The sequence below is a fragment of the Suncus etruscus genome, chromosome 15 (genome assembly GCF_024139225.1).
Source record: "Suncus etruscus isolate mSunEtr1 chromosome 15, mSunEtr1.pri.cur, whole genome shotgun sequence".
In the NCBI taxonomy this organism is placed as follows: Eukaryota; Metazoa; Chordata; class Mammalia; order Eulipotyphla; family Soricidae; genus Suncus; species Suncus etruscus.
In genome coordinates this window covers 89,600,214-89,613,847 of record NC_064862.1, presented here as the reverse complement: position 1 = coordinate 89,613,847, position 13,634 = coordinate 89,600,214, and the positions used below count along the sequence as shown (strand labels likewise).

Here is a 13,634-nt window from a genome sequence, read left to right as displayed (position 1 = left end):
TGCTTCAGTCTTCCTTTATTTATTTATTTATTTATTTATTTATTTATTTATTTATTTATTTATTTATTTATTTTGGTGGGGGACCATACCGCACAATGCTCAGGGCTGACTCCTGGCTCTGTGCTCCAGAAACACTCCTGGCGAGGCTCTGGGAGACTCTATGGGATGCTGATACTCGAACCCGGATCCCTTGTGTCCAAGGCAAATTCTCTGTTTGGCATCCTCACTCCATTTCCGTGCACCCCCCACGAGTTGAGGGGGGAAATGTATGCCCAGAGAGGTTAAGCCACCAGCCCCAGGTTACACAGCAAAACAGAGACATGATTTACAATGACAAAGCTGGTCTTGACTTGTTATTTATTGGGGGGCCGTGAATGACTCAGGAGTTAGACCCCAGATGAACCTGGGTTTCTAGGCCTGCCTACCTCACCCCTACCTGGGAGTGGCCTTGCCACAGACACCCTGGTTCCACCTGCTGGAAGATGGAGGTGCTCTGAGCTCAAGCTCAGCTCGGCCCAAAGCTTCCTCCTTCGGCTTCCTACAGCCTGGAAGATGAATTTCCCTGAAGCTTCTCCCAGACACTACTCAGCCCTACTCAGCCCTGCATAGGAAGCAGCGATTGATTTCCTGGCTCAGCCGGCCCCAACCCCCACTGTGATCGCCCAGCGTGAGGATTTATGCCCAGGCCAGAAATTACATTCCTGGAAGTGAAGGGAAAGGTCTGGAAAAACTTCTTCAGGCTCTTTTTCTGTCTTCCTTCCTTCCTTCCTTCCTTCCTTCCTTCCTTCCTTCCTTCCTTCCTTCCTTCCTTCCTTCCTTCCTTCCTTCCTCCCTCCCTCCCTCCCTCCCTTCCTTCCTCCCTTTCTTCCTACCTACCTCTCTCCCTCCCTTCCTTCCTCTCTTTTACCAACCCAACAGTGCTCGCAGTGCTCAGGACACCCTAAGGGATGCCAAAGATCGAAATCAGATCTATACTGTGCAAAGCAAAAGTGCCCTCTCTGCTGTGCTATTGCTCCGAGCACCCTTAGATATAATTCTTTGCTGGTTTTATATTGTTTCTTTCATTTTGGTTTTTTTTGGGGGGGGGGAGGGGGACTACACCTGGTGCACTCATGGATTACACCTAGCTCTGCAATCAGATTCACTCCTGGCAGCTTCAGGGGACCCTATGGGGTGCTGAGGATTGAACCTGGGTCAGCTGCATTCAAGACAAACAACTGCCTTCCCTGCTGTGCTATCGCTCCGGACCCTTTTAGATATATTTCTTTGTTGTTGTTGTTGTTGTTGTTTTTGCTTGGTTTTGATTTAGGGGGGCCACACCCAACAGTGTTCAGGGCTGACTCAGGCCTGGCTTTGTGCTAAGGGCAGCATATAGGATACTGGGGATCTAACCTGGGGGTGCTGTGTGTAAGGCAGACAATTTCCACTCTGACCTATTGCTCTGGCACCTTCCAGGGCTCTTAAGTGTCCAAAGCTTTTGAGGCCACCAAGGGAGCAACTAAAAATCCAAGTGACGGATCAGGGGCAAAGCAGCGCCATAGTCATCTGGGCGATCTCCCTCCTCCCCGCCTGCCTTGAAAGGGACGAGCCCGGCTGCTAATGTGGCTGCTTCTCTTTGGTACAAAGGCCTCTCCACTGTCCAGAAGTGAAGCCTTGATGTCGACAAAAGAAGCGATCAGAAGTCGGCCTCTGTGAGGGGGAAGAGCTTTGATTCTTCTTTGCACTATTCTAGGTCTGGCCTCTGGCCCTGATCAAAGATGGATGGAGAAAAAAAAAAAAGAAACAGGGTTCGCGGGTTTCCTTCCCTTCATTCATTTATTTATTCATTCATTCAGGAAGAGCCGCCTAGGCTCCACCACTGGGCCAGGCCAAGAGGGAGAATTTAGGAACAGGGGCTGACTTGTTCACTGGGAGAGGGGTAGGTGAGCCTTAAAATTGTCATGGAGGAGCCAGAAAAATAGCTCAGCAGGGAGGGCACTTGCCTTCAAGTAACCTACCTGGGTTTGATCCCTGGCATCCCATTGGACAGATGGAGCATGGATGGATGGTAGATGGGTGGATGGATAAGTCGTTAGATGGGTGAGTGGATAGGTAGATGGGTGGATGAATGGGTGGGTGGATGGGTGGATGGATGAATGGGTGGGTGGATGGGTGGGTGGATGGTGGATGGATGAGTGAGTGGGTGGGTGGATGGTGGATGGATGAGTGAGTGGGTGGGTGGACGAGTGGGTGGGTGGATGGGTGGATAGATAGGTGAGTGTATGGGAGGATGGATAGTGGATGGGTGTGTGGATGGATGGATGGTGGATGGGTAGGTGGGTGGATAGATGGGTGGTGGGTGAGTGGATGGATGGATTGGTGGGTGGATGGAAGTCGGTGGGTGGATGGAGGGATAGGGGGACAGGGGTGGATAGGTGGATAGATGGGTGGTGGGAGAGTGAATGGATGGGTAGGTGGGTGGGTGAATGGGTGGATGGATAGATGACTGGATGGATAGATGGTGGATGGGTGGGTGGATGGATGAATGAGAGGGGAGTGGATAGACTGCAGTGGGTGGATGGAGGATGAAGACTGGAGGAATGAATGAACAAAAGGTGAGTGGATAAAATAGGTGAATTTTGAATGGATGAAGGTGAATGGATAAAGAGCTAAATAATGGACAGATGAACAGATGGATGGACAAATGGATGATCGAATAAAGAAAATGATGGACAAATTCACAATCACCGCCACTTCCTCCTGCTCAGCCTCTCCTGGGTAGTGGCGCTGAGCAAGGCCTCTTCCTCTCGTGCTCTCTCTCTCTCCCTCTCGGCACAAACGAGCTGACATCTCCTTTAAGGCCTGTCAAGTCTCTCACCCGGGGGAGCCGTCCCCGCTGCCTCGAGCTGTGACAGGGCCAGCTGCCTAATATCCGACCCTCCGAGGGGACGGGGCGCAGACAGGCGTGTCTCGGATCATTCATCACGGCCTGGTCAACCTCAATGCTGCCTTGGGGAGGCTCGCCAAGCTGGTGTGTGGCAGCTAAGTGGGGGACCAGGTGCAAAAATCCGCTGCCTCTACAGCTCACCATACACCAGCCTGCAGCGCCCACATACCTTTCTGTCCTGGTGGGGACCCATCCGGAGACAGCATCGTGCCATGAATGCTCCCCAAAAGTTCTATATCTTTTTCCTTTGGTTTTGGGCCACACCGGGGGGCCACACTCAGGGGTTACTCCTGGCTCTGTTCTCAGAAATCACTCCTGGCAGGCTTGGGGGACCCTATGGGATGCCGGGGATCGAACCTGGGTCACTGCGTACAATTATGCAAGGCAAACGCTCTACCCACTGTGCTATTGCTCGTGCCCCAAGGTTCTTAGCTGATAAATACAGACACAGTGCCCAGAGATCTGGGCTCCATTACTACTTCTGAGTCTGGCGAAGGGAACAGATGTCTGCTTCCCTGGATCAAGGCCAGGAACAGTTTTAATTCTTATTTACTGTGTGTGTGTGTGTATGGTGGGGAATGGGGAAGGGAAGCAGGACTCAACCCAGGGCTTCACTCATGAGAATCAATTGCCTTTTGCTCAGCTGCATTCTCAGGCCCTTATTTATTTACGATTTGGGGCTACACCCAACAGCCTCAGGGGTTCCTCCTGCCTCTGCATTCAGAAATTGCTCCTGGCAGGCTCTGGGGATAATATGGAATGCTGGAGATCAAACCTTGGTCAGTCGCCTACCAGGGAAACGCTCTGGCTCTTTTATTCATTTTCCTTTATTCTCTTGATATTTGGACCTTAAGTGGCTGTGCTTAGGACTGACTCCTGGCTTTGTGCTCATGCAGGGGTCACCCTTGGCAGGGCTGGGGAAACCCTATGCCAGGGATTAAACGGAGATTTTGGCTGTATATGAGACATTAGTGCTGGATTCCTGCCAGGATTTCTCTCCAGCAGCGAATTCTCTCTCTCTCTCTCTCTCTCTCTCTCTCTCTCTCTCTCTCTCTCTCTCTCTCTCTCTCTCTCTCTCTCTCTCTCTCTCTCTCTGTTTTGGTTTTTGGGACACACCAGGCGGTGCTCAGGGATTACTCCTGGCTATCTGCTCAGAAATATCTCCTGACAGGCACAGGGGACCATATGGGAAGCCAAGATTCGAACCAACCACCTTAGGTCCTGGATCGACTGCTTGCAAGGCAAACACCGCTGTGCTATCTGTCCGGCCCCGGAGATCTCTCTCTTTATTTGAAAGATCTCTCTCTCTCTCTCTGTATTTTAACTCCGGGGTCTTCCCAGCGATGCTCAACCACTCCGGGGCCACTTCTAGTGATACCTGACCAGCAGGGCTGGATGGTTCAGTGGTGGGGTCCTGTCCTGCTAATCTGCCCAAGACCTCTCTGAGTGGGATTTGTGGGATTCCAGCATGAACTGCAACCCTTTGATGGTGCTCAGGGAAAGTTTGTTGTTTGGAGACCATACCTGGTGGTGCTCAGGGGTTACTCCTGGCTCTGTACTCAGGATCACTCCAGGGCAGTGCTCGGGGGACCCAATGGGATGCAGGAGATCCAGCTCGGTCGGCCTCATGCCACTGTGCTATGGCTCAGGCCCCTCTAGCTAGGATCTTTCTAGCTAGACCCCAGAACCCTGCGGGTCTCTCCCTCCAGAAGCGGCCCCAGAAACTATCCCAAGGCCCTAAGGGATTTTGCCTGGAAGCAGTTTGTTGCCAGGGGAGGTGCGGGCGACATCACGCGGACTCTGCTTTGGGAGTACCGTGGGAGAGAGCTCGATTTGTATTTGGGACCAAAAATAGTTAACTTTTCCCGGGAGCAGCTGGTGCGTCTCGGTCTGAGGAATCGGCGAGCAGCGTCAGGGGCCACTTTTGCCTCTTCTGGGGGGAGGAGCGAGGAGCGAGCACCTCATTTTGGGTCCCACCATATGCTGTGGATGGGACTGGAAAGGACAGTCGGTCTCAGCCTCCTTTCTAGTTCCTTCCACGCACCCTTACACTCTTTCTTTCTTCTTTCTTTCTTTCTTTCTTTCTTTCTTTCTTTCTTTCTTTCTTTCTTTCTTTCTTTCTTTCTTTCTTTCTTTCTTTCTTTCTTTCTTTCTTTCTTTCTTCTTTCTCTTTCTTTCTTTCTTTCTTTTTCTTTCTTTCTTTCTTTCTTTCTTTCTTTCTTTCTTTCTTTCTCTCTCTCTTTCTTTCTTTCTCTCTCCTTCCTTCCTTCCTTCCTTCCTTCCTTCCTTTCTTTCTTTCTTTCTTTCTTTCTTTCTTTCTTTCTTTCTTTCTTTCTTTCTTTCTTTCTTTCTTTCTTTCTTTCTTTCTTTCTTTCTTTCTTTCTTTCTTTTCTTTCTTCCTTCCTCTCTCTCCCTCCCTCCCTTCCTCTCCTTCCTTCCTTCTCTCCCTCCTAATCCTCTTTTCTTTTCTTTCTTTCATCCTTCCTTTTTCACTTTCCTTCTTCCTTTTTCTTTCTTCTTAAATCTTTCTCTTTTTTTGGCTTTTGGCTTTTGGGCCACACCGATGGCGCTCAGGGGTTCCTCCTGGCTCTGTACTGAGAAATTGCTCCTGGCAGGCTCGAGGAACTATATGGGATGCCGAGCATCAAACCTGGATCCCTCCCCGGTCAGCCATGTGCAAAGCAAACACCCTACAGCTGTGCTATCCTCCAGTCTCTTTTTCTTGTTAAATCTTTATTGATAACTAAGATATTCACATATTAGGTGAATTCAACAAGATCAAACAGTTATTTTTTTTTGGGGGGGGACCACACCTATTGGTGCTCAGGGGTTACTCCTGGCTCTGCACTCAGAAATCACTCCTGGCAGGCCCATATGGATGCTGAGGATCGAACCCGGGTCGACTGTATACAAAGCAAACATCCGCCCTGCTGTACTATTGCTCTGGCCCCCATTCCCTGCATTTCTTTCCAATTTGGGGGGAGTGGGTCCCCACATCTCACCTTGCTCAGAGTTTTTTTTTTGTTTTGTTTGGTTTGGTTTGGTTTGGTTTTTGGGTCAGACCCGGCGGTGCTCAGGGGTTACTCCTGGCTGTCTGCTCAGAAATAGCTCCTGGCAGGCACAGGGGACCATATGGGACACCGGGATTCAAACCAACCACCTTAGGTCCTGGATCGGCTGCTTGCAAGGCAAACGCCGCTGTGCTATCTCTCCGGGCCCACCTTGCTCAGGGTTGACTCCTGGCTCTGCATTCCAGGATCATGCCTGGCAAGGTTTGGAGGACATTGTGAGATGCTAGGGATCGAACCCGAGCAAGGCCATCTCCCTCCCTGCTCTACTGCTGCCCTGGCACCCTCCTTTCTGCCTTTTCTCTCTTGCAAGAAAAAATATAAATTATGAAGGGACTGAAAAAAAATCTATGCAGGAATGTGTATGTCACAGATGCAACCAAGTTAGATCAATTGTAAGAAGATAATAATTGTTTAAAAATATTCCCAAGGCGGGCCTAGTAATAACACAGTGGGGAGGGCGTTTGCCTTGCAAGTGGCCAACCAGGGTTCGATCTCGGGATCCCATAAGGTCCCCTGCATCACTGAGTGACTCTCTAAGCACTGCCGGTTATGTCCCTCCCCCACAAAAAAATCCCTAGCAAGTCAAAGGTAGCTCAAAGGTCTGGGATACAGTCTAGCACATGGGAGCACCAGATTTGATCCTGGCACCACAAGGCCCCCCACTCTGCCAGGAGAGACTTCAGAGCACAGGATGGGTGCTACCCCCTCCCTAGTACCTTCATTTTTGCAGATGTGGCCTCCCAATATTGTGTTTCTTCTTTTTTTTCTTTTGGGGCCATAGCTGACAGTTGTGAGGGGTTACTCCTGGTTCTGTGCTGAGAAATTACTCCTGGCAGGCTTGGGGAACCCTATGAGATGCCTGGGATGGAACACAAGCCAGACTCGTACAAGCAAACACCCTTCCCGTGGTGCTATCACTCAAACCCAATCCTGCGTTTCTTTCCAATTGATTTATGTATTGATTTGTTTGGGGGCCACATCTAGTGGTGCTCAACACTTTTCCTACCAGGGTTCAGGGAATCTGGGGTGCTGGAGATGGAACTCAGGTTGGCTACACGCAAGGCAAATGTCCTCCCTGCTGGACTATTGCTTGGGCTCTCTCCTTACTTTTTATTTTTTCTTCAGCCATACCTGGTGATGTTTAGGGTTACTCCTGGCTCTGCGCTCAGAAATTGCTCTTGGCTTGGGGGACCATATGGGACATTGGGGGATCGAACCGAGGTTTGTCCTAGGCAGACGCTTTATCGCTTGCACCATTGCTCCGGCCCCAGGCCCTCTCCTTTCTTTTTGTTTGTTTGTTTTTGGGCCACACCCGGTGATGCTCAGAGATTACTCCTGGCTCTGTGCTCAGAAATCATCCCTGGCAGGCTCAGGGGACCGTATGGGATGCTGGAAATAGAACACGGTCCGTCCTGGGTTGGCAGCGTGCAAGGCAAATGCCCTACCACTGTGCTATCGCTCCGGCTCCTTTTCCTTTCTTTTATTTAATTTTTGGTTTTATGGCTTTCCCTGGTGGTGCTCAGGGTTAATTCCTGGCTCTGCCCTCTGGACTCACTCTGGCTGGTTCAAGGCACCATATGGAATGCCGGCGATTGAACCTGGGTCAGCTATGTGCAATTCAATACCCTCCCTGCTGCTCTATTGATCTGACACCCCCCCCCCCCCCGTGGGCCTTTCCAAGAGCTCCTGAGGTCCTGGCCAAGCCTTGCATGCACTTCTGAGCATGCCCAGGCTGGGTTCTCAGTCTTGGATTGGCCGCATTCAGTGCAAATGCACAGACCTTCCTTAGATCTCTGGCCAGCCACCCTCCCGGATGCCAGGATGCACGGTTCGCCCAGTTAATTGGCACTAGCGTGTGGCATTTAAATATCCTTGTAAATCACTCGGAGTCCTCTGCAGCGAGGCTGGGCACGAATAAATATCGAAAACCCCAAGTCACTTCAGCTTCCTGATTCAATTATCCAGCCTCAAATGTAATAACATCCTTGTCTTATTAAGAGGAGGCTGCACTCTCTCTTCCTACTGGCTGGCTCTTGATAAATCTCTTTACTCCAGGCCTGCCTGGCCCCCCTTTCCTCGCCTGTTCCCCCATCCTCTGAGATACAGGAGCGGGTTTCACTCCCAGGAGGGATCCTAGAAATTTTGGACATTTTTTTTATTTTTTTGGGACTACAATCGGCGGTGCTCAGGGCTGACTCCTGGCTCTGCACTCAGAAGTCACTCCTGGCAGTGCTGTGTGTGGGGGGGGGGGAACCCTATGAGGTGTTGAAAGGGATCAAATCCAGATTGGTCATGAATCGCTCAGACCCCACCCCACCCTAGGAATTTTTTTTTTTTTTTTTTTGCATTTATCAACCAAGAACTTCAGCTTTTGTTTTTGTTGGTTTTGTTTTGGTCTTTATTGGGTATTATAATGATTTTTTGGGGGAAGGGTATTTTTTGGCTGCACCCTACTGTACTCAGGGGTTACTCCTGGCTCTGCACTCAGAAATCATTCCTGGCTCTGGGGACTATCTGGGATGCTGGGGATCGAACTTGTGTCTGTCCTGGGTCAGCCACTTGCAAGGCAAATACACTACCGCTGTGCTACCACTCTGGCCCTGAGCTTTGGCTTTCTTTTGGGCATATTTGGCTTACTCCTGGCTCTGGCTTGGGGTTTTCACTTGGGGGTGCTTCAGGGGACCCTCAGGGACATGTGGGGGGACTGAACCTGGGTCAATTGTGTGTAAGGCAAGCGCCTTCCCTCCCTGCTGTCCTGTCTCTAACTGGTCCCCTGTTCCTGGAGCTGAAAACTATTCCCGGGCACCGCCAGGAGAAAGACTCTGGTTATGTGCGACTCCAACTGGGTTTGTTCGCAGGGATTCTGGTTTAATTGGGAAAATAATAATGTTTAAAAAAAATAAAAACAGCCAGGAAAAAGAAGATTATTTGAGGAACAACAGCTGAGGGCATCGGTTTATCCTCTCAGAAGCCATTAAGAGGCAGATTAACCCCCTGGAACCTGCAGTTTAGGCAAAAGCTGAAATGTTTTGCTCCATGGGTGAAAAAGATGAGGCTCCTTTTTTGCTTTTTGGTCACACTCTGTGGTGTTCAGGGGTCACTCCTGTCAGTGCTCAGGGAGGGAGGGACCCTATGGGATGCCAGGAATCGAACCCAGGTCGGCTGTATGCCAGGCTAGCACCCTTTCCTCTGTGCCACCGCTCAGGTGCCCCCCTCCCACCTTGACTCTTTGCTTCTCAGCTCAGCCCTTTCTGGGAAGCCGGGAGCGTATTGGGAAATTTGTCTCTGGGTGTCTGGACAGGCTCGTGGGTGGTCGCTCTGCCCAGTTGAGATCTGCACCCCCTTCCCCTGCGCTGCACCCCCCCAGCATCGAATTCCACAACTGCACACACACACACACACACACACACACACACACACACACACACACGCACACGGCGTCGCTGCTGCAGACAATTATTTTTCCGAGCCCCGAGCCCCGCTCTGGGCCCAGTCCTGCCTCAAAAATCTCTGGCTTCTCTTTTGCAATTTGATAATTCTGACGAGGAGGGAGCTAGGGCTTGTGGGCGTGAGAGCCCAGGCAAGGAAAGGCAGAAGATGTCAGTGATGGGAATTGCATACAGCCTTGTTCTGCACTAATGAGAATCTGGCTTGTGTGTGTGAGGGAGGCGAGCTGTGCTTTTTTGGAGGGACAGGAAGTGTGGGTCACACCTGTGCTCAGAAATCGCTCCTGGCAGGCTTGGGGGACCCTATGGGATGTTGGGGATCGAATCCAGGTCGGCTGCAAGCTAGGCAAAGGCCCTTCTCTCTGTGCTATCACTCCAGCCTATGTTAGGACTTAAAGGGAAAAAATTGCATTTCAACAATCTGGAATAGATTCCCTGTGTCACCATTGTGAGTATCCTAGAAGCCCTGCTAGGGAATATGACACCCATGTTAAAAAAAATAAAAAAAAAATTAGGGGGCCGGGCGGTGGCGCTGGAGGTAAGGTGCCTGCCTTGCCTGCGCTAGCCTAGGACGGACCGCGGTTCGATCCCCCGGCGTCCCATATGGTCCCCCAAGCCAGGAGCGACTTCTGAGCGCATAGCCAGGAGTAACCCCTGAGCGTCACAGGGTGTGGCCCAAAAACCAAAAAAAAAAAAAAAAAAAAAAAATTAGGTAAGGGGCCAGAGCGATAGAACAGCAGGGAGGGTGTTTACCTTGCATGTGGCCGATGTGGGGTAGACCCAGGTTCAATCCCCGACATCCTATATGGTCCTCTGAGCCTGCTAAGAGTGATTTCTGAGCACAGAGCTAGGAGTAACCCGAGTGCCAACAGGTGTGGCCCCAAAACAATAAATAAATAAATAAATAAATAAATAGGTAAAATTGGGCCCAAAGCAGCAGGGAAATGTTTTCCTAGCATGTGACTGATTGGGATTCAATTCCTGGCTCTCCATAGGCTTCCGGAGAATCACCAGGAGTGATTTCTGAGCACAGAATTAGAAGTCAGCCCTGAGCGTTGCCGGGTGTCACACAAAACCAAAAATAAGTAAAATAAGAATAAATAAGGAGCCGGAAGGTCCACCATGGGGCGTTTGTCTCATTCTCGGCTGACCCTGGTTTGCTTCAAGGCACCCCACGGGGCCCCCCTCAACCACCACCAGGATTGATCCTTGAACACAGAGCCAGGACTGAGCACTGAGCACAGTCAGCTGTGGCCCAAACCCCCCCCCCCCCTATAGCAAAACAGAACAAAAAGTCAGCTGGATGGGCAGGAGGGGAGGCTGCCCAGGATCACCCCCATCTTGGGTCCAGCATTTCCAGGAGCCCTGGGGAAAAAGTGAGATTGAAGTGACCAAAAAGGCAGGTGAGGGGCTGATGTAGGGAGGTTCAGGAAGTCTTGGGGTGCACCCTGAGGAGGAGGCCAAGTCCTAGGAGGGCTTGATGTGGGAGAATAGAAAGATTCCTCCGAACCCCCTCCCTACAAAGTCCCCAGCGACTTGCTTGAGGGGCGGGCCAGGTCTGTCTTTGCAAAGAAAGGCAGAGGCGGGAGTGAGCCGGGGAATTCTCTTCCTTCCTCCTGGGGAGCCAGGGATCCCCCCCTCCCCACCTCCGCCAGGCTGTGCGTGTGGCTAATTAGGATCATTTCAGATTGCGCTTATAAATGGGTGATTATCCTTATAAATGAGCCGGCGAGACGAGCTCCCTCCCCCCCCCCCTTGCAATCCTGTCACTGGCTCACGGTCCCAGTAGGCATGTTTTTGTTTTTAATATTTTAATTATTTTCCCCTTTTTTCACAGCAGCCCCGACGGGGCGGGTTGGTAAACAACCACTGCCCCCCCCCCCTCCTGTGGGCAGTTTCCAGGCCTGGTGGGGGTGCATCTCCCTGCAGCCTCCCCACCTCCCAAGTCCACCAGCTTGGGGGGAACTGTGGGACTCTCTCTCTGGAAACCTCCTACTACCCTCACCCCAGTTGCTGGCCTGACACCCTCCAAGTCAACTTCCATCCAGCTCCCAACAGCCACCAGAAGGCCCCAGAGAGCGCCCGAGTAGGATCCCAACCTTAACTCAGAGCAAACTCCAGGATCAGAGAGAGGCACCATCCAGTCCACTTGCTTAACCTTGCACCTCTGGTGGTCCTTGGTTTTTTTGTTTGTTTGTTTTTAGGCCATATCCCGTGATGCTCAGGGGTTACTCCTGGCTATGTGTTCAGAAATAGCTCCTGGCTTGGGGAACCACATGGGGCGCTGTGGATCAAACCCAGGTCTGTCCTGGGTCAGCCATGTGTAAGGCATATGCCCTACCGCTGCACTATCACTCCAGCCCCGTTCTGGTGGTACTTGGTACTTGGGGTGTAAGATGACACACAGCTGTTAATCCAAAACAAAAGTGTCCCCCCATTTTCCTCTTTCCTTTAAATCTCTCCTTTGATATGGAAAAACCCATCTGGATAGCTCTCTCTCTCTCTCTCTCTCTCTCTCTCTCTCTCTCTCTCTCTCTCTCTCTCTCTCTCTCTCTCTCTCTCCCTCCCTCCCTCCCTCCCTCCCTTCCCACTCCTGGTGAATTGGGACTGGTTTAATAAAGAATGAACAGTGTGGCTTGGGGCTCAGAGAGATCACGAGGCACAGACTGATTCCATGACTCTCCTGACTGGTTTGTTTTATAAATTCTTTGTAGCTATCCTATCTGCATCAGATCTCTCTGTTGGGGTGGGGTGAGGTGATCTCACAACGTGGGATGTATTTTACATGAGGGGAACCCTATGGGATGCTGGGGATCAAACCCTGGTTGGCCATGTGCAAGGCCTTCCCTGCTGTGCTGTCATTTAGGCCTCACTTAAAACATTTTCCCCACCATGCCCCATTTCGGGCTTCATCTCATTCCCTCTGGCTCCCCCCACACCCCAAATTTCCTTCCCTTTGTAGTTGTTGAGGATGTGATATCCGAGAATCTCTCTTGCTTGTTGGGGTGACTGTGGTGTTCCCCTGTTTCAGCTGGGGTGTTTGTGGGATGAATGCACATTTTAGATAGGGTCTCGGCACACCCCTGGCTATGCAACCAAGGAATGACATCCTCTCAGTGCCAGGGGTTCCAGACTATAGAGCCGTCCGGATAATGCTAAAAGCACATGTGGGTGTCATCAGAGGTTGAGCTCAAGATCTCATGCTCGCAAGGCAGGTGCTTCTAAACTCCAAAGCCAGGCCCCTCTCCTCTGACTTTGTTTGCTTTGGGGACACATTCGGTGTTGCTCAGGGCTGATTCTTGGTTCTGTACTTAGAATGCAGCCCTGGGCCTGGAGAGATAGCACAGTGGCGTTTGCCTTGCAAAAAGCCGATCCAGGACCAAAGGTGGTTGGTTCGAATCCCGGTGTCCCATATGGTCCCCCATGCCTGCCAGGACCTATTTCTGAGCAGACAGCTAGGAGTAACCCCTGAGCACCGCCGGGTGTGGCCCCCCCCCAAAAAAAAGGATAGACTGCAGCCCTGAAGGAGCTCTGGGGACAATATTGGGGTACTGAGGATCAAACCCCAGTCGGCTGCGTGCAAGGCAAGTGCCCTCCCAGCTGTACTATGGCTCTGGCCCTCTCTCTCTTTGATCTTGGCTCAAAGAAGCATCACCCCCTCATGGGGACTTTTTAGTCTCGCAGTGGTCCTCAAACTATGGCCCGCGGGCCACATATTGTGTTTGTATCTGTTTTGTTTCTTCATTGCAAAATAAGATCTATGCAGTGTGCATAAGAATTCGTTCCTAAGTTTTGTTTTTACTAGAGTCAGACCCTCCAATGGTCTGAGGGACAGTGAACTGGCCCCCTGTTTAAAAAGTTTGAGGACCCCTGCCCGGTCTAGCTCATTGCCCCCCAAGATCCAGCCAAGAACATCTGTCATTTCCCGGAGTCTCCTTTCTCTACCTCCCTCACATGGAGGCTGGGGACTGTCCCCCCAACGGGGTGCCCGTTCCCTGAACCCCCCTCCTTCACCGCAGACCCTCTTCCAGAGCCCCGAGGAAGGCTGGCAGCTGTATACCTCGGCACAGGCGCCCGACGGCAAATGCATCTGCACCGCAGTGATCCCGGCCCAGAGCACCTGTTCTCGCGATGGCCGGAGCCGAGAGCTGCGGCAGCTCATGGAGAAGGTGAGACCCTCTGGGACACCCC

At 51.4% G+C, this 13,634-nt stretch overlaps 1 protein-coding gene across 3 annotated transcripts in view; it reads left to right on the top strand.

Moving 5' to 3' along the window:
* The window catches only part of OLFM2 (olfactomedin 2), a 43,919-nt gene that overhangs the window by 24,458 nt on the left and 5,827 nt on the right, over nucleotides 1–13,634 (top strand). For all 3 annotated transcript variants that reach the window (XM_049787978.1, XM_049787976.1, XM_049787977.1), the window contains one exon: nucleotides 13,463–13,612. In XM_049787978.1, the coding sequence (XP_049643935.1) occupies nucleotides 13,463–13,612 (150 nt within the window). The remainder of the gene's footprint in view (nucleotides 1–13,462; nucleotides 13,613–13,634) is intronic.